Source organism: Aspergillus eucalypticola (genome assembly GCF_003184535.1).
Source record: "Aspergillus eucalypticola CBS 122712 chromosome Unknown BO83scaffold_22, whole genome shotgun sequence".
In the NCBI taxonomy this organism is placed as follows: Eukaryota; Fungi; Ascomycota; class Eurotiomycetes; order Eurotiales; family Aspergillaceae; genus Aspergillus; species Aspergillus eucalypticola.
The window spans coordinates 144,676-163,604 of record NW_020290296.1 but is presented as its reverse complement, the minus strand read 5'-3'; the positions used below and the strand labels follow the sequence as shown (position 1 = coordinate 163,604).

The window sequence follows — 18,929 nt, the reverse complement described above, 5'->3', positions numbered from 1 at the left end:
TTAATCTATTTTGCTGAGACTACCACCGATATCTTCTTGATCATTACCTTTCCAATTTTCTTTTACCTTTCATAAAAGTCCTACATCCTGAACACATAGTCCCTCTTAGATAATTTAATACAAATAGACTATACAACTCTCAACTCAGCAGAACAGTATCTATAGACAGCCTAGCCAGGCATAACACAATATACATGATATACAATCTTATACACACCGAACCATAACCAAAGTCCCTGCCAACACCCAACATGATCCCAATGAAAATTTTTATAAATGAACAAAAATAAGAAGAAGAAGAAGAAGAAGAAGAAGAAGAAGAAGAAGAAGAAGAAGAAGAAGAAGAAGAAGAAGAAGAAGAAGAAGAAGAAGAAGAAGAAGAAGAAGAAGAAGAAGAAGAAGAAGAAGAAGAAGAAGAAGAAGAAGAAGAAGAAGAAGTAGGAAGTCGAAGACTCATCACGAAGCCCGACCACGCCGAACCCCCTCCCTCTCCACCGCAACCTTAACTAACGAAATCAACCAGCTCAAAAACCTATCGGCAATATACGCCGGCGGAAAGAGCCTCCCCTCCCCGTCCAAATCAAACGCTTCACAAACAAATAACCCCCTCATATCCTCCAACACCCTCAAATCCCTCGTGAAAGACGCATTCCGAGGATCGGGGTTCTCAATCAGACACCAGAAGACGGTGAGAATGGCGGAGAGGATGAATTGTGCGTGGATCCTATATTATCCTTCGTATTAGTATACTATGTACGCATAGCTGGAAATAACGATAATGGTTTGGAAACTGGATGAACTCACCAAAAACTAAACCGATCCACCAGGACCCCCTTCCCTGAATTCAGGTAATAAAGTAATGTCGACCTCGACGCCTGATAATACAGCTCCAGGCTCGAAGCAAGCGGGGCAGAGACGACAGATAAGCTAGTTGTGATACTCGCTTCGTGCAGTTTGCGAATACAGTAGTGGTATTCGAGATGGATGTTGATAGGGCGGATATTGACCAGTTTCTGATTACTACTTTCCTCGTTGGAGGAGGAGGAGGAGGAAGGTATTGTTGGATCTCGATTGTTGGATGTGCTTGTTTCGGATCTAGGTGTGTTTACAGGTGTATGTCCTAAGGGAAATTCGGCGTGTAGTTCACTCAGATCCTGATCGAGTTGGCGGATGTGAGCGAGACGGCGGGCTTCAGGGAGGGATTGGGCGTGACTGGAGTAGAGGCGATTGTAAATGTGGGATTTGAAGATGGCGAGGCGGATGTCTGTTGGGTAGAGGAGGTGGATTTCGGTGCTATTATATGATGATGATGATGGAGATTGTCGGGGTGGTGGGGGAGAGTGGGTGGTAGAGCCGATGTAGGTTTGGGGGAAGTCGAGGTCGACGTCGATGTCGTGGATGAGAGGTGGAGAGCAGCTGCGGATGCACATTTCTTTGTCCATGCTGTAGCAGAGCCAGAAGATGGCGCGGAGGTGGGATTGGGATTTATTGTTGTTGGTGGTTGTGGAGGAGGCCCGTGGTTGGTATTCTGGGGGAGGGGTGATGCGGTGGCCGCCTAATTGATATAAGATGCGGATGGCGGTTGAGAGGAGGAGTTGGGCTTGTTGGGGATAGCCTGCTGGGGCGATGTGTAGGGCCTATCTGTGTTAAAATATGGGAGATATGGTAGAAGAGAAGAAGAAGATACCAATATGACAAATGTTTCTAGTTTCCACACACTAGCTAGCTCAAGCATGAGCTTAGGTACTAGTGTCAGTACGGCCTGCACGTAAGCTTCCGGGTCTGTATCTGCAAACTGCGGCTGGTGTTGATGCTGCTTGGTGATAAAGGCTGCGAAGGCGAAAAGATGTGCCTTTTCCGCTGTGGTAGGCGGGGGATCTGTACGGCCAGAGACGAGAGCGTCAAGGACAGCCTGGGAAGCAGGTACATCCACAACAGGAAACATGGAGTACATGCTCTTGGCAGCGTAGTAGTTGAGACACTTCTGGATCAGTGCGTAGCTGGGCCATTGGGGAGTAGAGATTGCTGGCGAGATGGAAGCATACTGGGCCTTGTAGGACTCTGTCACACGGGCTAAGAAGCCGTGCAAGTCCAAGACAGCGCCGGTTTGGCGGTAGACAGTAGCATGGAATGAGTTGCGCTGAGGGGAGTTAGTAGTGCCTGGCCAGGAAATTTCCAGATGCTGTTTGAAAATTTCCATGGCTATGTCGAGATCTGACGAGTCCCGGGGATGTGATGGCGCGGCAAAGAGCGACATGGGCGGACATGGTGAGGCAGATCTCAGTTCATCCTGCAACTGGATAATTGGTGAAACTGCTCCTGGGAGAGGACGGCCGGCAATGAAGCTTTCCAATTCTTGTACACGAGCCTTGGCTTCAGCGAGTTGTCTATGAGAATTAGCAATAACGTTACTTTAAATTTCCCACAATGAACATACTCTCTAATAGTCTTCCTGGGTTGACCAGTCACGGTAAAGGTGCAGGTAACACCAGCAAAATGACAATTCTCACATGCTGGTTTCTCTCCATCGCATCGAATCTAACCCACATCAGTGATGAGCCCGTACTAAGTAAAGGGTATAGGGTAGCACCTTTCTATGCCGGCACAGGTCACATGCACTCCTGGCCCTCCCGCCACGTTGGGCCACAATATCGAGCATATCTGCATTCATGCTGACAGACTGCATAAATCAAATGACACTGGAAGATTCTAATTAAGGGAATGCATGATTAAGACCCTTCAGGGTCCAAGGAGAACTTTATCGCTGCCTAGAGGCTTAGTCATCTACGTGCGTGGCCTGGCGGCCCCACTTGGGTGGGATTCCGCCGAGCCCAGACCAGCCGGGAAGCTTGCTTGATTTATGCATAAATAGTGAGGGTATAGATATAGGTAAGTGGAAAATGATTAATTTAATTGTCGTTGATATAATCAGTATTCGATTGCACTTCCCTTCCGTTCATATGAACATAATGCTTGGGTTATGAGCAAACAAACAGCCACCGATACTATGAATCAACCAACGGTACTAGCATTTCACCTTAATTCTAAACTAAATATGACCAAAATTGGGCTATTCACTTTGCTATTGCCGTTCTATCCGGTATTCGCATTCATTAGAGCATGCTCGTATAGCATGCTGGCTGATATAGCTAGGTTGTCGGCGCAGCGTGCCTTGAAAAAGGGTAGGAACACACAGGCATCCCCTTCGTTTTCTGCCACTCTTTTGCATCCTTGAACGCTACTGTATTTAACATAGAATGAAATGATTAAACTAAAACACCAAGACCTTCTTCTCTATCTGCATCTTCTTTAGTTCTACACCTTCTATTCAGAAGACGTTGAAACGCTCCAGGTCGGAGCGAACGTAGCAGTCGAGAAGTTAGGGTTACGGTAGTCACGGCACGAGGCTGACGGGAACGTGCATAACCCTAACTCGCATACCAAGAGGTAGACACCGATATAATGCTATAGTAGTTCTATACCAGCGACTGGTTATTATTATTATCTATCGGCAACTAAAACATAAGCGACTGCTTTTATGGCACAGTTCGAACACTGTAAGCAAACCCCAAGAATTTCAGTTTACCCAATGCAGAGAACACCCTATCAGAACGAAACCATAGCGCACTTTAAACAATTTCTCCTCCAGATGCATAGTAATAAGTAACCACTCGACTACTTGGCAAAATACTAGAATTTTAAGCCAATTTAGGACGTGTATCAATAATAAGACAAGATAATTCAATAAATCGTCAATATGGTTCCCACACCACCACTCTATTCTAATCATTCCTCAACCCTACATAGCCCCCAACTCGAAAATCCCAAGTCCAACAACAACTAAGTAGTAAACTTCAACCCGCCATTAGCACAAACCACACTTCCCGTACACCACCCCCCATCCTCCGTACAAAGCATCCCCACAACCCCCGCAATCTCCCTCGTAAACGCAGGCCTCCTACCCCCCATCTTCTCCCTAATCAACCTCTCCTGCTCCTCACTCAACCCCTCCTCCCCATCCTGCAACTTACTCAACGGCGCATTATCCTGAAACCCCTGCATCTGCTTCCAAAACTCCTCGCCCGTAGCAAAATACATATCCCCGACCACGGGACCAGGATTCACCGCATTCACCGTCGCCACGTCCGCCAACTCCCTCGCCCACGTCCTCGTCATCGCCTCCAACGCCGCCTTAGTGCCGCCATACACCGACTGACCCGTGAACCCCAACGAGGAGGAAATACTCGAGATGTTGATGATGCGGCCGCTGTGCGCGGGTTTGCGGGGTAGGTACTCGGCGCAGGTTTGCGTGAGGAGCAGCGGGGCCAGCACGTTGATGGTGTAGTGCCAGTTGAAGTAGGCCGGGTCGATGGGGCCCGAGGAGGGGTCGTTGAGGAAGCGGTCTTTGCTGACACCGGCGTTGTTGATTAAGATGTCGATTGTTAGGGTGCCTGTGGTTGGGGAGGTAAAGTGGGTTTTGGCGGCGGAGAGGATGGTGCTGATGGCGGGGGTGGGGTCCGAGAGGTCGGCTTGCACGGGGATACAGGTTATGTTGTGCGTGGTGGAGAGGGTGCTGCAGAGGGATTCGGTGCGTGCGCGGGAGCTGTCCGAGGTGTAGTTTAGGAGGAGGGAGCAGCCTTTGCTGGCGAGGTTGTGGGCGATGGCTTCGCCGATTCCTGGGGGACGTTAGTGGGGTGGTGGAGAGGGGATGGGGGATGGGGGATGGGGAAGGGGATGGGGTACCGCGGGAGCCACCGGTGACGATGGCGAATTTGCCTTCGAGGGGACGGGACATGTTGATTGATGTAGATGTACTGCTGTGTAGTAGCTCTAAAACAGAAGTAAAATGTACAAGAAGGAAAGTTGGGGAATTCAATTTATAGTTAAGTTTCTCTGAAACTGTAACTCGGGTAAATGGCCACCGGGAAATTACTTTATTGGTGCTCCGGCGGCACCAAGGTTAAGGTGTGCTATTAAGTATGTTTGATCTACATAGTGAATGAAAGTTAACAATATACCCTAAATTCAGTTCAACTATATCTAATTACTATCTACACACTCTTCAACAGCCCCAGCAAAGTCTCCCCTACACTCTCCGCAAACTCCTTACAATTCATATCCCCCTGACACCTCACAACTCTCACCCCGGACCCCTCCAACCCCTTCTCCACCGTCCCAAACAACACTTCATCCACCTTCCCATCATAGAACCCATTCCCCGGAACATCCATCATACTGATCCCCCCCGTCGGCAACACAACCACCACGTTCTCCGGACACCTCGCCTTCCCCAACTTCCCCACAATAAACTCCCCGATCCGTCGATTCTCCTCCTCATCCGTCCTTACAATCGTCACCGTCGGATTATGCTCATAGATCCTCCTCCCGCTGAACCGCTCGGGAATTGTATCCTTCGTCCCAAAATTAATCATATCGCACGCCCCCACACTCACTACCTGCGGGATGCCCCTCTCCGCCGCGGCGTCTAACCGTCCCGGTCCGGCGGACAATACCCCGCCGGCGAGCTCATCCACGATCTCAGTGGTGGTCAGGTCCACGATGGCGTCGAGTTGTTGTTCGCGGATTAGTCGCTCCATAGCTTTTCCGCCGGAGCCGGTGGCGTGGAAAACGTAGATTTCGCATGCATCCGGGAGATGGGATTCCAGGTAGGTGCGGATTTGGGTTACGGCGGGTGTGGTGACGCCGAACATTGTGATACCGATTTTGGTTTTCATGGGTGCTTCCTGCTTCGACTCATTTTGCTTGTGGAGTCCATTTTGGGCGTGTCCGTCCGTGCTATTAGACTCGGAGGTATGAAGCTGGTCGTGGTATGATATCGCCATTCCGGTTCCTGCGGCTGCTGCGTTGCGGAGGATTCTGTTCAGAATGCTGTTTGTGCCAGCTACGTCGACGACACTGTACATCATGGTGATGTCTGTTTCTTGGATGTAGGGACCCACGTCGCCGGAGGCCATGGTGGAGACCATCAGTTTCGGGAATCCGATGGGAAGGGCATCGCGCATGATGGTGGTTGCGATGGTGGTGCCGCAGCTGCCGCCGATGGAGAGGATGGTGTGGATTTTGCCATTGTGATAGAGGTCGGCGACGGTGGGGGTGGAGAGATGGGTGATGGATTGGATGTAGTCGTTTCGGGGGAGCTGGGTGTAGTCGATTGTTTGGCCGTCGAGGCTGGGATGAGGAATGTTGATGAGCGGAGAGGAGGTGGCGGCGCGGCCAACGTCCATGAGAAGGACGGAGATGGAGGGGTTAGAGGTTAGTTGGGAGTGGAGGTAGAGTAGTTCGGACCATTTTGTGTCGCAGGTGCCGAGGAGGAGGATGGTTGGCATGTTGCAGGGTACTATAACTTTGATTGTTGTAGATATGGGAGGTGTTGTAAAGAAGGTGATGTTATTGCTACTACTTATTGGGAGCGGGGTTTATAACGTTGTAAGAGGGGCATGTTACACTGTGGCTGGTGGCAGGCAGCTGAAGAATCGATCGGCTTTGCGCTGCATCGTCATATCGGAGACTACTACCGTGCGTAATACCGACTGGAATTTGTCGCAGGAACTCAAAAAGATAATATAATTTAATAACGCAGAAGAGAGGAGTCTCAGCTGCAGACAAACCCACGCCGGTGCAAACTAGTTAGGGTTAGCCGTGGGTCAAATCGCGGACGATCCTCAGCTGAAAGGTGGTTACTGGGACTAAAGGTACCACTCATCCGCCACCAAACTGGATACTTAGCTATCAATTATGTGGTAACCGCCTGATCCACTGATGATTTGGCATACCCCTCTTACCCCTCCTCGGAGATACAGTCACTCCATCACGGGGAGGTTTGTTTCCGGCATTCTTTCATTCGTCATAAGTCCGACTTTTGTAGGTCGGAGGTTATTTAAGGCCCATCCTCAACTGTCCTCCACTACTAGCCCTCGGTTTAGTATATAACATACTACTCTCTTAATACCTACTACAACACCAACCCTACATAAGTACTCCAACATACACACATACACAATAACATCACCATGCCCCGCCCAACCACCCGACAAGAAGTCCTCGACCGTCTTCGCAAAACCATCGCCGATGGTTCCATCATCATCGGTGCGGGAGCCGGTAAGTACCCATCCATCCCTTCAATGCCATACCCTCCTCACCCATCTTTCCAATCATCAACCTCAACATCAACACTGCTAACCACAACAATGACATAAAACACAGGAATCGGCCTTTCCGCCAAATTCATCGAAAAAGGCGGCGCCGACCTAATCCTAGTCTACAACTCGGGGCGATTCCGCATGGCAGGCCGAGGCTCTCTCGCAGGAATGATGCCCTACTCAGACGCCAACGCCGTGGTGGTCGAAATGGTACATACCTCTCTCCCTCCCCCTCTCCCTTCCCTCCCACCACCAATACTAACCAAGGGAACAGTCCAGCGAAGTCCTTCCCCTCATCCAAAACACCCCCGTCCTCGCGGGCGTCTGCGGCACCGACCCCTTTCGAGACATGCGGACCTTCCTGCGCCAACTACGGGACATCGGGTTCGTGGGGGTGCAAAACTTCCCGACAGTCGGTCTGATCGACGGGAACTTCCGCGCGAACCTGGAAGAGACGGGGATGGGATATGAGAAGGAAGTGGAGATGATTCGCATCGCCAGGGAAATGGATCTGGTGACGACACCGTACGTGTTCAATGTGAAGGAAGGGGAGATGATGGCGCGGGCGGGCGCGGATGTGATTGTGGTGCATGTGGGATTGACGACGAGTGGGACGATTGGGGCGCAGACGGCGTTGACGTTGGATGAGTGTGTCAAGGTGGTGCAGGAGGTGCGGGATGCGGTGGTGAAGGTGAATCCGGAGGTGATTGTGTTGTGTCATGGGGGGCCGCTGGCGGGGCCGGAGGATGCGGAGTATGTGTTGAAGAGGTGTAAGGGGGTCCATGGGTTCTTTGGGGCGAGTAGTATGGAGAGGTTGCCTGTTGAGGTGGCGTTGGAGGAGAATGCGAGGAAGTTTAAGGAGATTCAGTTGTAAGTATATCTAGTTTTAGGAAGGTGGAGGTATTTTGGTAAACTACTGTAGTAGGAATATGATGTATTCAATTATCTGGTATCTTCTGTTGAACAATTACTCCACAACCACCAATGCAACCCTAGCCATACCCAGCCACTTTTATTTGCCGTTGAAGACAATGCTTTTGAGCCCCATGTTGATAAAGAACCCTGTATATGTCGTCGTAACATCGTGAATGTTGAAGTCTAGCAGTAGGATTTCGACATCTAGTAGCGGTAGCTATTTCACTTAGTCAGTAGCTGCCAATATATTAAAGTTTTGGGTATAGGAGGGCTTACTGGTCAGCCTTGAAAGGTCCGGTGACCTCCAGGCCAAGGTACTCAGCCTGGACGGGGGTAAGCTGAGACAGCTTGGCGTTGACGTGCTCCAAGTGCTGGAGAGCGACCTGCTCATCGAGAGCCTTGGGGAGAACGTAGACACCAACGGGCTTCTTGCCGGTGGTACCGAACTCGACGTACTTCTTGCCGAACTCGGCATCCTCAGCCTTGAACAGAGCAATCTGGGCAAGGACCTGGTTGGAGAAAGAGCAGGACATGACGAAGGAAGAGTGGCCGGTGGCACAGCCAAGGTTGACGAGACGACCCTCGGCCAACAGGATGATGTGGCGGCCGTTGGCCATGGTGTAGCGGTCAACCTGGGGCTTGATGTTCTGGACCGACTTGGCGTTGGCCTTGAGCCAGGCAACGTCGATCTCAATGTCGAAGTGACCGATGTCTGAACAATTAGCTTGATTCTAAAGATCATGATAGAAGGGACGTACTGCAAACGATGGCGTCGTTGCGCATCACCTCAAAGTGACGGCCGACGAGGATGTCACGGCAACCAGTGGTGGTGACGAAGATCTGACCCTGGGGAGCAGCCTCCTCCATGGTGGTGACCTGGTAGCCCTGGACAGCAGCCTGGAGGGCGTTGATGGGGTCGATCTCGGTGACCAGGACGCGGGCACCCATGCTGCGGAGAGCATCGGCACAGCCCTTGCCGACATCACCGTAACCAGCGACAACGGCAACCTTACCAGCGATCATGACATCGGTGGCGCGCTTGATACCATCGATGAGGGACTCACGGCAACCGTACAGGTTGTCGAACTTGGACTTGGTGACGGAGTCGTTGACGTTGATGGCGGGGACAAGGAGCTTGCCCTCCTTGAGCATGCGGTAGAGGTGGTGGACACCAGTGGTGGTCTCCTCGGACAGACCGTAGCAGTCCTTGAGCTGCTCGGGATACTTCTCGTGAACGAGGGAGGTCAGGTCACCACCGTCGTCGAGGATGAGGTTGAGCTTCTTGCCATCCTTGAAGGCGGAGAGCTGCTGGTCCAAGCACCAGTTGTACTCCTCCTCGGTCTCACCCTTCCAGGCGAAGCTATCAATTATTAGATCGAGCCGATAGATTGGTATACAGTTTTTGACTTACACAGGGACACCGGCAGCGGCAATGGCGGCAGCGGCGTGGTCCTGGGTGGAGAAGATGTTGCAGCTGGTCCAGGTGACCTCGGCACCGAGGGCAACGAGGGTCTCGATGAGGACGGCAGTCTGGATGGCTGCAAGGGATTAGAAAGGTTTCAAAGTAGAAAAGTGTCAAGCCGACATACTCATGTGCAGGCAACCGGCGATACGGGCACCCTTGAGGGGCTGGTCGGGACCATATCTGCGGCGGATGGACATGAGACCGGGCATCTCAATCTCGGCGAGCTCGATCTCGCGGCGGCCAAAGGCAGCCAGGGACTAGAGACATGAATGAGAATTGCGATCATGGTAGAATGTTATAACGGGGAACGTACGATGTCGGCGACCTTGAACTTCTGGGCGGGGGCAGCCATGGTTGTGTGTGATGAAGATACTATAGAGGCAATGGTTAGAATCAGTCAAATTGACAGTGAGAAGAATGAGAAAAATGGAGAGACATGGCTTACAGAAAAAAAGGGGGAGGGTAGGTGAGGAAATATGGAGAGTGAAAGGGAGTAAGAGTAGAGGGGGAAGAAGAGAAATAAAAGGGCGGAGAGAGAGAGCGAGAGAGGGGAAGAAAGAGTGAAGGATTCAAACGGAGCAAAGCTCGGCCGGCGGGGCTGATGCGGTCGGACTTTCTATGCTTCCGGACTGCGTGCTGACGGTGCCTCTCCTGATTGCTGCCGTTGGTCCATCCCCTCGGTCTCGGGACTTAACCTGAAGACTAACCATCTGCCTCATAGTTAACTAGTTAACTATTAACTGACTAAATACAACTGGAGGATGACTATTGTTCTCCGGTATCCATCGCGACCGGCGGATCCCACTGGCCCCAAATCATGGGTGTGCCGACTATCGGATTTTAGACATTCCTCTCAGTGCATCTGGCCCCCTCTTACCTAAGGCCGTCAGCAAGGGATGCCACGTCGAAGCAGCCATAACTAGTGACTGCGATCAAAGAAAACAAAAACAAACTCTTTGGGCATGAAGATAATGCATGAGCAATTAAGGCATCAAAAGATTGAAAGATCAACGAGTCAAATCCCGAGTATCTATCCCTCGCCATATCGATAGCAGATCGTGCTGTGTAGCACCGGACCATCCGCAGCCATGCACGAGCTTCAATCCAAGTAATCCCCTCTGCAGATCCCTCACAGAATGCAGCTACCCTGCTAGCCAGTCAACCAAGGTCCCTCCCAATCTTACCTAGGCCTATCGTAGCAAGGGGCACTCTCTCTGGTTGACATTCACCACCGCCAACATCCACTAGCTCTTAGCCACACAACTAGAAACTAGCTACACCACGATGAAAACCGCCCTAGTCACCCTCTACTCCTGCCTCGGGTTGGGTGTGCCCGCCCTGGCTGCCCTCATGGAAATCATGCTGAGCAATTCCACCTCGTGCCAGATCCGTGGTGGGGATGACATTGCGAATCTTGCTTGTCGGAATACGGTAGGCTGGGTCTGATCGATTTCAAGGAGAATAGGCTAACCCAAGGGTGCAGTGTATTGAACAGGGTGGTGGGTGGACTGGAGGGTTCTGTGATGATCAGCAGTAGGTATCATTCAATCTTGGGAGTATGGAAGCTAACGAAGGACCTAGGATCTGTCATTGTACGTTTGATATTTCTACTACGAAGTAGATAAACGCAGAAAGCAAAGTTATGGATGGGAGTAAGCATGTGGAAGCATCATGTCATGTTTGTCATAAGAATTATGTTCAATTAACCAACACTGTCATTGTCCCAATTTGACCAATTAAACACCGTCATTAAATCGGTAAAAGTTCATCCATCTCTGCACCATTATCAGTGTTCATCCCCATACATCACACAATCCAGGTATAAAAACTCACCTTATCGTACGGCCGGGACGAGTCTGCAAACCGCAAATCCGTCGCCAACCGGATCACTCTATCCGGGTCATTGTTCACCGTCGACGCGTGGATCTAATCCCATCAGCACTATTCACAGGCTTCTAACTAGATGCTGCTTACCATGTGAGGCTTATGCAGCACCACATCCCCCGCCTCGTATTCCGCAACCAACCATCGCCGGCCATTCTCCTTGGCAAATTCGGCGGGATTCTCCGATAACATGCCCGTGGACATCATATTCGAGTTGAAGGCATATTTAGCCTCTTCCTCCGTCATGCCCGCTGCCAGAGCCTTGGCCGTGAATTCATTCTCAATCTTCTGGCCCACGACATCACCTGTCCTCGTCAGCATCCCCACATCATACAATCAAGATGGAGGACATACTATCCTCTAAATAAATCAACCCCCCACCACTCAACTTAATATCCCCAATAGGCACCCAAGCCGTCACAGCCGTGGGCTCACCATGTCTGATGAAGATCTGATCATAATGGACCCCAATGGGCTTCGTCTGAGGGATATTATTTCTCAACAGCGTCCGCTTGAACGTCAACGTATTGTCCCCCCACCCCGTGAACTTGGCAATAAAGGCATACAGCGCCGGATGCTGGACCAGCTTCTCGGCATACCAGTCCTTGTAGTGAGCCTCGATGGCGCGATCGACGAATTGTGCGGCGCTCTCCCCGCCCGGCCGGCCATTACCACCAGCCGCACCGGCCCCGATGCCGGGGAAGTCGTCGGGGGTCTTGTCGGGGTTGAAGATGCCGTGGACAGGGTCGCTGTCAGTCTTAAGGACGCCGGTGGGGGCAAGGTAGGAGAAGTATTGGCGGCGGGCTTCGAGGACGTCTTCGCGTGGGAGGACTCCTTTGAGGAAGAGGTAGCCGTCGGCGTTGAAGCGGGCGCGGAGCTCGTCGAGGGGGAGGTTGGGATCGGAGGGGCGAAGGAGGGCAGCGTTTTCGGAGGTGAGGGGGCCGTCGCTGACGGCGAGGGTTTGGGTGAGGACGCCGGGCATTTCGTGTATACTACTTACTAGTAATGGTAGTGTCGGTTGAACTATATGGTTGAAGATGGGAGGGGAGAGGAGCTGGGGTATAGGGTTATATTTATATATAATTATCTATCCGGGGCATGTGTCGTGACGTATCCTAATCCTAAATCTGAGAGAAAAGGGATCTGCCCCGCGTTGAGGGACGTTCCATGCAGCAAAGCCATGACTGTTGACACTTGACAAGTTGATCGGCTGCAATATGAATGGGGATGTTACAATCAGCAGATTGGAGATTGGCGAACAAGAATCCAGTGGAACTTCCCCCCTCCCCACCCCCGCGTGGAATGATACTCTTCTGGAAACGCCACAATGCGCGGGTGGGGAATCCACTATGCGGGCAATGCTGCCCTTTTAGCTGTCCAGTCTGGATTCAGTAGTGTTTTCCGGTCAGCAATGTTGCAAGCGAGGTTTTCATTACTGATCTTTCTTTGAATCAAGGGTATAGCTCTTCACAAGATACATGCAGTATTAACAATTAGCAATTGAACACCCAATCAATGATACGATAAGATCAAGCTATTCATCCACCCACTCCCCAAACTCCCATCCCCAATTCCCTTCTTCATTCTCCCCCACCACCAACTTCAACGTCGTGAACTCAATTCGTTCATACATTTCCCTCGCCGCCCCACGTGCTCGTCGATGCCATGGTCCCGACCCTCCTTTTCTTGCATCTTCCCGACTGCGCCATACACCTATCATTCACTCGTTATTAGCACAACATATTCTAAGTAAAACCCCCAAAAAGAGGGTAGAGAACTCACAAGTAGCTAACCCTCTCCTCTCCCCATCCACATTTCCAAACCAATACTTCAACAACCCACCCCCCGCCACCGCCTCCCGTAACGACATCTCATCCAACACATGCAACTTCTCCCCATCTGCATCGGCCGTCAACGTCGACCGGAACACCACCACATAGAATATATTCTCGTGTTTCTTGCCCCAAGTATATCCCTCGCTTTTCGCCTGTTTCCTTAGAAACCCAAAGACACTGTCCCAGTTGAAGGACTCGGTGTAGGGCGCCGTGGCGTAGTCGGGGCGAATGGGGTGGAATAGGGTCAGGGCTTTGGCGAGGAGTTGGGAGGCCGGGTTGAGGGTCTGAAGGTCAAGGAGATGGTGTGGGGTGTTGTAGGGGGAGATGATGAGGTTGGTGTCTGATGGTGGTGGTATTAGAGATGAATCATTGGGTATTGTTGGGTTGAGACGAAGTTGGAGGGAGGCAGCGGCTTGGAATTTGAAGGCTTCAGGGTTGGTGGTTAGGAGGGTGTGGTGGTTGAGGAGGATGTTGGTGGGTGGTGGTGGTGATGGTTTGAGCCGTTGATGTTGGGTTTCGGGGGTGGAGGGACGTGGTGAGGTTATGCTGGGGGACATTGTTCTAGTAGTATTGTCTAGGGCTGGTGGTCTATGATGGTAGTAGTGTAAAATAGTATTATGGCGTGGTGTATAGGGGTGTATGCATATAGGAACAAAAAAGGCGGATGGTGATGCTAGAGAGTGACAATAAGAGAAGGAAAAAGATAAGAAAGAAGTATGAGGGGATAAAAGTCGCCATTTAAAAAGAACAGGAAGAAATGAAACCCGACAATAGAGAGACTGCTCATACAGATCCACCCGATCCAACTTCTACTCGGTGAAATCCAAGATCAATCAGATCACCCTCAAAGCACGCAATATGCCGACACTTGAGTCGGTCAGCCGGAATGTTGCACTGCTTGTTGGATGATCAAATTTTGAGAGCCCGGGTGCCTGGATGATCATCGGCTACTAATTTTATGCTTATCATCGGATCCCCGGGTGCAACATGCAACTGGTCTGCACTACAACATCTTCGGTGGTTGGTTAGGGCTCTATAATATGTTGCCCAGGGACAATAACTCCAAGTGCTAGGGGACGGTGGTCAGCCGGTGTGCCAAATGGAGAATCAAGAAAAGTGCTATGAAACACTGCTCGGCGCAACCCCCAGCAGAATTGAGTTCTTGCCCGTTATTGTCACATTCAAGACAATAGCACGACATATCTTCCGGGCTTGCGCCATCAGGGTGTGTGGGCTGGGCTTTGCCTATCCCCAGCCCGAGAAATTTCACCATCCCGTCTGGAACCATGGCTAGCTGTCCACTGGTTCGCATGGAATTTGGCACCCTTGCACAGTACCGTTCACTGATGACCAAAGCAGCTAAACCATAATTAAGCAACTGGTATTTTTGTTTAATCCTATCATACAGTTCTTGATGGTATCATGCAAATCCCACGTTATAACGCCTTGTGAATGCTCGTAGTCCTGAAAACACAATAAATCCCTTTTACTGCTTCACCGGCGGCGGTGGCGGTGGCATCTTACCCTCGCCTGTATCGACCTTCTTCTTCGGAGGCAATGCCGGAACCTTGAAACCTCCATTCCCCCCTTGAGGCGCCGTGCTGCTCTGGCCACCAACTTGCGTGAATGTGCCAGATTTGAACCACCGATCCTCCTCGGCCTTGCGTTTCCGACTCAACTCAGCTTGTACCTTAGGATCCACCAACTCCAACCCTTGCACGGGCGTGAAGGCAATAGTACTGGCAGTACCGGCTGATCCTCCCAGCGAGGTGCCAACTCCAGAGGTCCGCAACCCTTTCGCCTGAAGCACACTGGCCGTTCCACTAGCATTGGAGCCGAATGCACGGAGAGATGTAGATGTGCCACTGACGGGGGTTGCGGTACCCCATCCCTTGTTGTTTTTGCTAAGCTTCGCTCGGGTTCTTTGGTCGATCTGAGTCGCGCGGATCCGCCCATCATTCTGTTGGCCAAGCATGCCCAGTCCGACTGTTCCCTCTCCGGTACCGTATCCGACTTCTGCCTCCTCCCTACCAAAGGCAACCCGGTTCTGGGCTTTGCGGAGTTCCGTCATGGCGACAGCTTCCTTTGCCTTTCTCGCCCGCCGTCCACCTCGCTTACGGGACGGCTTGTCGTCCGGAGCGGGGAGCGCCTTCACGCCCGAGTTCGGCGCGGGTTCCGTAAGCTTTTCCAGACGCTGGAAACACTGCTGCTTCAGCTCTTCGCCGAGCGATCCATCAGGACTGTACTTGGAGACGTCCGCTCGCGTAGCAAGGACCATCTTGGCAGAGACGATGCGAATGGCCTGCCGCTTAAGGTCGTTCGGGACACCTTGTATAATCGGCGAGTTGTATAGAAATCCCTGAGAGCGAATACCAATATTTGTAGCAAATCCCAGTCCCTCCGACCGCTTCGAGCCCTGTGCAGCTAGGTTGCACGCGGGGATCTTCGCTAGCTCAAGCAGACCGCCGGTCTGGTTCAAGAACTGAGCCGCTGTCTCCGGTCCGATCAAAGCCGCCAAGTTGGGAGCGATCTGGCTCATTCGCGACTGGATGCTCTCTGTAAGTGCCGTACGTTCGCGATCGAGCTTCAGGATCCGTTCGCATGTATCCATCACGGTCTTGAGTTCGGACTCGGTCATCTCCCGGCCTCGGGTGGTGGTACCCTCCACGGCCACAACCATCAGGGATGGCCCATCCAAGATCGACCTCAGTGGCACGCCGACCATGTTATCTGGCGAGGTCGACAGAGCCTTGATATCGTTGAGCGGGCCATTTTTCAGAATAGCGACAGTTTTCGCGTAGTCGATCGGGGTAGTCACGAGCGTCTCGAGCTCAGGAAATCGGATAGAGTAGTGATCGCGCAGCACTTTGTGTAGACGAGTCAGTTCGTCGGCGGTCGACAAGGCAACGTCAAACTCGTTGGTGAGCTCAGGCGCTTGCGCCAGCTGCTCCTCATCGACAGCTTCGTCTTCGAGGCCATCACCAGCCTGAAGATCCTCGTCGTCCTCCTCAAAATCTCTCAAGAGATCCTCCGCATTTGACATTATGGGTATTCGGCAGCGTAACCAGCAGACAAGCTGTGTAGGTCCGCAAAGTAGAAGCAAGGCCGCGTAGATGAGATGCAGGTGAAGTTCGAGGTCTGGTTTCGCCGCCACATGGACTGGGCTTTGCAGGCCGGAGCTGAGTCAGCAACGCGGTGGCTGGGGGTGGCGCAAGAGACCAACACCGCAGCTTGTCCGACTTTGGATCGCAGCATCCATTCGGAATCTGGAATCAGCATCAACCTCGACTACCGCCCGGTAGCCAGCACAACGCCTTTGATTTGGAGTATCTGGACGTGTTATCTGTCGAGCCGTATTTAGCTCAGCCCTACGCGCACGCCAGAACTCTCGTTGGCCTTGTCCGGCTTGATCTATACCTCACTTACCGATCGATTATCGTCGCATAAACTACACCACGATGGAGTCGTCACGCGGCCCTCCCAGGGTCAAGAACAAGGCCGCAGCGCCCGTCCAGATCTCAGCGGAGCAGCTGCTTCGCGAGGCCGTGGACCGGCAGGAGCCCGCATTGCAGGCGCCGACGCAGCGCTTTGCCGATCTGGAAGAACTGCACGAATATCAGGGCCGCAAGCGAAAAGAATTCGAAGACTATGTGCGTCGGAACCGAATTAACATGAACAATTGGATGCGCTATGCGGCATGGGAGCTAGAGCAAAAGGAGTTCCGCCGGGCGCGCTCAATCTTTGAACGGGCGCTGGATGTCAGCCCGACCTCGGTGGTTCTGTGGATTCGGTACATTGAGTCGGAGATGCGGAATCGCAACATCAACCATGCCAGGAACTTACTCGACCGTGCGGTGACGATCTTGCCTCGGGTGGATAAGCTGTGGTACAAGTATGTCTACATGGAGGAGACGCTGGGCAACATAGCGGGCACACGGCAGGTCTTTGAGCGGTGGATGTCTTGGGAGCCGGAAGAGGGAGCTTGGAGCGCCTATATCAAGCTGGAAAAGCGGTACAATGAGTTCGAGAGGGCGCGCGCGATTTTCCAGCGGTTCACGATTGTCCACCCCGAACCACGCAATTGGATCAAGTGGGCTCGGTTTGAAGAGGAGTATGGAACGAGCGATCTCGTGCGGGAGGTGTATGGAATGGCGATTGAGACGTTAGGAGAGGACTTTATGGACGAGAAGCTGTTCATCGGCTATGCCAAGTTCGAGGCGAAGTTGAAGGAGTATGAGCGTGCTAGGGCGATTTACAAGTATGCTTTAGATCGACTTCCTCGCTCAAAGTCCATGGCGCTTCACAAGTCCTATACGACATTTGAGAAACAGTATGGTGACCGGGAAGGCGTTGAGGACGTGATTCTTTCGAAACGCAGAGTCCAATACGAGGAGCAACTGAAGGAAAACTCGCGGAACTACGACATATGGTTCGACTTTGCCCGGCTTGAGGAGACCTCGGGCGACCCCGACCGAGTACGCGACATCTACGAACGCGCGATCGCCCAAATACCACCATCGCAGGAGAAGCGGCACTGGAGACGGTATATCTACCTCTGGATATTCTACGCCATCTGGGAGGAACTGGAAGCTAAGGACGCCGAGCGTGCGCGCCAAATCTACAACGAGTGTCTCAAGTTGATTCCCCACAAAAAGTTCACCTTTGCCAAGATCTGGCTCATGAAGGCGCAGTTTGAGATCCGTCAGATGAATCTCCAAGCCGCTCGCAAGACGCTTGGCCAGGCCATCGGCATGTGCCCGAAGGATAAACTCTTCCGGGGATACATTGATCTAGAGCGCCAGCTGTTCGAGTTCGTGCGGTGCCGGACGCTGTTCGAAAAGCAGATCGAATGGAATCCTTCCAACAGCCAGTCGTGGATCAAGTATGCCGAGTTGGAGCGCGGGCTGGACGACACCGACCGTGCACGAGCCATTTACGAGCTTGGGATTGACCAACCAACTCTCGATATGCCCGAGTTGGTGTGGAAGTCGTACATCGACTTTGAGGAGTACGAGGGCGAATACGACCGGGTCCGCCAGCTGTACGAGCGTCTGCTGGAGAAGACAGACCACGTCAAGGTGTGGATCAACTACGCTCGCTTCGAGATCAACGTTCCCGACGAGGAGGAAGAGGAAGAGGAGGAGGAAGAGGAGCGGCCGATCAGCGAGGATGCCAAGCGTCGTGCTCGGACCGTTTTCGAACGAGCCCACAAAGTGTTCAAGGAGAAGGAGCTCAAGGAAGAGGTAAGCTGTCGTCAACGTTCCTTTTCTGACATATCCCTGACTAACCATGACACAGCGCGTGGAACTGCTCAATGCTTGGCGATCGTTCGAGCACACGCACGGTTCACCAGAAGACATCGACAAGATCGAGAAGCAGATGCCCCGGCGAGTCAAGAAGCGGCGCAAGTTGGACGACGACCGGTATGAGGAGTACATGGACTACGTATTCCCGGCGGACGACCAGTCAGCGGCAAATCTGTCGAAGCTGCTGCAAAGAGCTCACCAATGGAAGCAGCAACAGCAACAACAAGGGGATGGAGCTTAGATCGATGTACCAGGGTAGTTCTATACATAGCTGGGGAGTTAATGGCATCACGAGATGTATCATGTCAGTAGTGATTGCTTTTTCATCTGATTACACGTGCGATTGCCAATTTTGTGTAGCACC

The 18,929-nt window shown here is 52.1% G+C and overlaps 10 protein-coding genes across 10 annotated transcripts; 3 read left to right on the top strand and 7 right to left on the bottom strand.

The window, feature by feature from the left end:
• Positions 1–456: 456 nt before the first annotated feature.
• On the bottom strand, positions 457–2,688 carry BO83DRAFT_365934 (Zn(II)2Cys6 transcription factor; the record flags this gene model as incomplete). The annotated part of the gene is made up of 5 exons (XM_025529690.1): positions 457–724; positions 805–1,637; positions 1,688–2,387; positions 2,438–2,538; positions 2,591–2,688. Coding segments are annotated over 5 exons (2,000 nt in total), but the record flags the coding sequence as incomplete, so codon positions are not given.
• Positions 2,689–3,840: 1,152 nt separating this feature from the next.
• On the bottom strand, positions 3,841–4,795 carry BO83DRAFT_365933 (SDR family NAD(P)-dependent oxidoreductase; the record flags this gene model as incomplete). The annotated part of the gene is made up of 2 exons (XM_025529689.1): positions 3,841–4,676; positions 4,744–4,795. 2 exons carry the CDS (start codon positions 4,793–4,795, stop codon positions 3,841–3,843), a joined length of 888 nt encoding a protein of 295 aa, XP_025385422.1.
• A 134-nt stretch (positions 4,796–4,929) lies between these two features.
• On the bottom strand, positions 4,930–6,399 carry BO83DRAFT_365928 (Tm-1-like ATP-binding domain-containing protein; the record flags this gene model as incomplete). Its single annotated transcript, XM_025529688.1, has 2 exons — positions 5,093–6,399; positions 4,930–4,988 (listed from the first exon to the last, which is right to left on the bottom strand). The coding sequence occupies exons 1-2, from the start codon at positions 6,345–6,347 to the stop codon at positions 4,930–4,932; spliced, it is 1,314 nt and encodes a 437-aa protein (XP_025385421.1). The 5' UTR covers positions 6,348–6,399.
• Positions 6,400–6,976: 577 nt separating this feature from the next.
• Positions 6,977–8,112, top strand: BO83DRAFT_380529 (TIM-barrel enzyme family protein). Its single transcript, XM_025531769.1, has 3 exons — positions 6,977–7,119; positions 7,225–7,370; positions 7,435–8,112. The coding sequence occupies exons 1-3, from the start codon at positions 7,032–7,034 to the stop codon at positions 8,032–8,034; spliced, it is 834 nt and encodes a 277-aa protein (XP_025385420.1). The 5' UTR covers positions 6,977–7,031; the 3' UTR covers positions 8,035–8,112.
• Positions 8,068–10,064, bottom strand: BO83DRAFT_342985 (adenosylhomocysteinase). The gene is made up of 7 exons (XM_025528681.1): positions 9,986–10,064; positions 9,854–9,912; positions 9,665–9,797; positions 9,487–9,613; positions 8,834–9,435; positions 8,352–8,787; positions 8,068–8,292 (listed from the first exon to the last, which is right to left on the bottom strand). The coding sequence occupies exons 2-7, from the start codon at positions 9,890–9,892 to the stop codon at positions 8,280–8,282; spliced, it is 1,350 nt and encodes a 449-aa protein (XP_025385419.1). The 5' UTR covers positions 9,893–9,912; positions 9,986–10,064; the 3' UTR covers positions 8,068–8,279.
• A 760-nt stretch (positions 10,065–10,824) lies between these two features.
• Positions 10,825–11,077, top strand: BO83DRAFT_429529 (uncharacterized protein; the record flags this gene model as incomplete). The annotated part of the gene is made up of 2 exons (XM_025535476.1): positions 10,825–10,971; positions 11,024–11,077. The coding sequence occupies 2 exons, from the start codon at positions 10,825–10,827 to the stop codon at positions 11,075–11,077; spliced, it is 201 nt and encodes a 66-aa protein (XP_025385418.1).
• Positions 11,078–11,262: 185 nt separating this feature from the next.
• Positions 11,263–12,427, bottom strand: BO83DRAFT_342983 (uncharacterized protein). The gene is made up of 4 exons (XM_025528680.1): positions 11,779–12,427; positions 11,515–11,729; positions 11,374–11,466; positions 11,263–11,315 (listed from the first exon to the last, which is right to left on the bottom strand). Exons 1-4 carry the CDS (start codon positions 12,404–12,406, stop codon positions 11,277–11,279), a joined length of 975 nt encoding a protein of 324 aa, XP_025385417.1. The 5' UTR covers positions 12,407–12,427; the 3' UTR covers positions 11,263–11,276.
• A 537-nt stretch (positions 12,428–12,964) lies between these two features.
• BO83DRAFT_276789 (uncharacterized protein) lies at positions 12,965–13,723 on the bottom strand (the record flags this gene model as incomplete). Its single annotated transcript, XM_025527079.1, has 2 exons — positions 12,965–13,137; positions 13,207–13,723. Coding segments are annotated over 2 exons (690 nt in total), but the record flags the coding sequence as incomplete, so codon positions are not given.
• Positions 13,724–14,628: 905 nt separating this feature from the next.
• Positions 14,629–16,369, bottom strand: BO83DRAFT_380523 (U4/U6-U5 snRNP complex subunit PRP31). Its single transcript, XM_025531768.1, has one exon. The coding sequence runs from the start codon at positions 16,300–16,302 to the stop codon at positions 14,746–14,748; it is 1,557 nt and encodes a 518-aa protein (XP_025385415.1). The 5' UTR covers positions 16,303–16,369; the 3' UTR covers positions 14,629–14,745.
• A 178-nt stretch (positions 16,370–16,547) lies between these two features.
• Positions 16,548–18,907, top strand: clf1 (putative cell cycle control protein (Cwf4)). The gene is made up of 2 exons (XM_025529687.1): positions 16,548–18,502; positions 18,558–18,907. Exons 1-2 carry the CDS (start codon positions 16,718–16,720, stop codon positions 18,804–18,806), a joined length of 2,034 nt encoding a protein of 677 aa, XP_025385414.1. The 5' UTR covers positions 16,548–16,717; the 3' UTR covers positions 18,807–18,907.
• Positions 18,908–18,929: the final 22 nt, after the last annotated feature.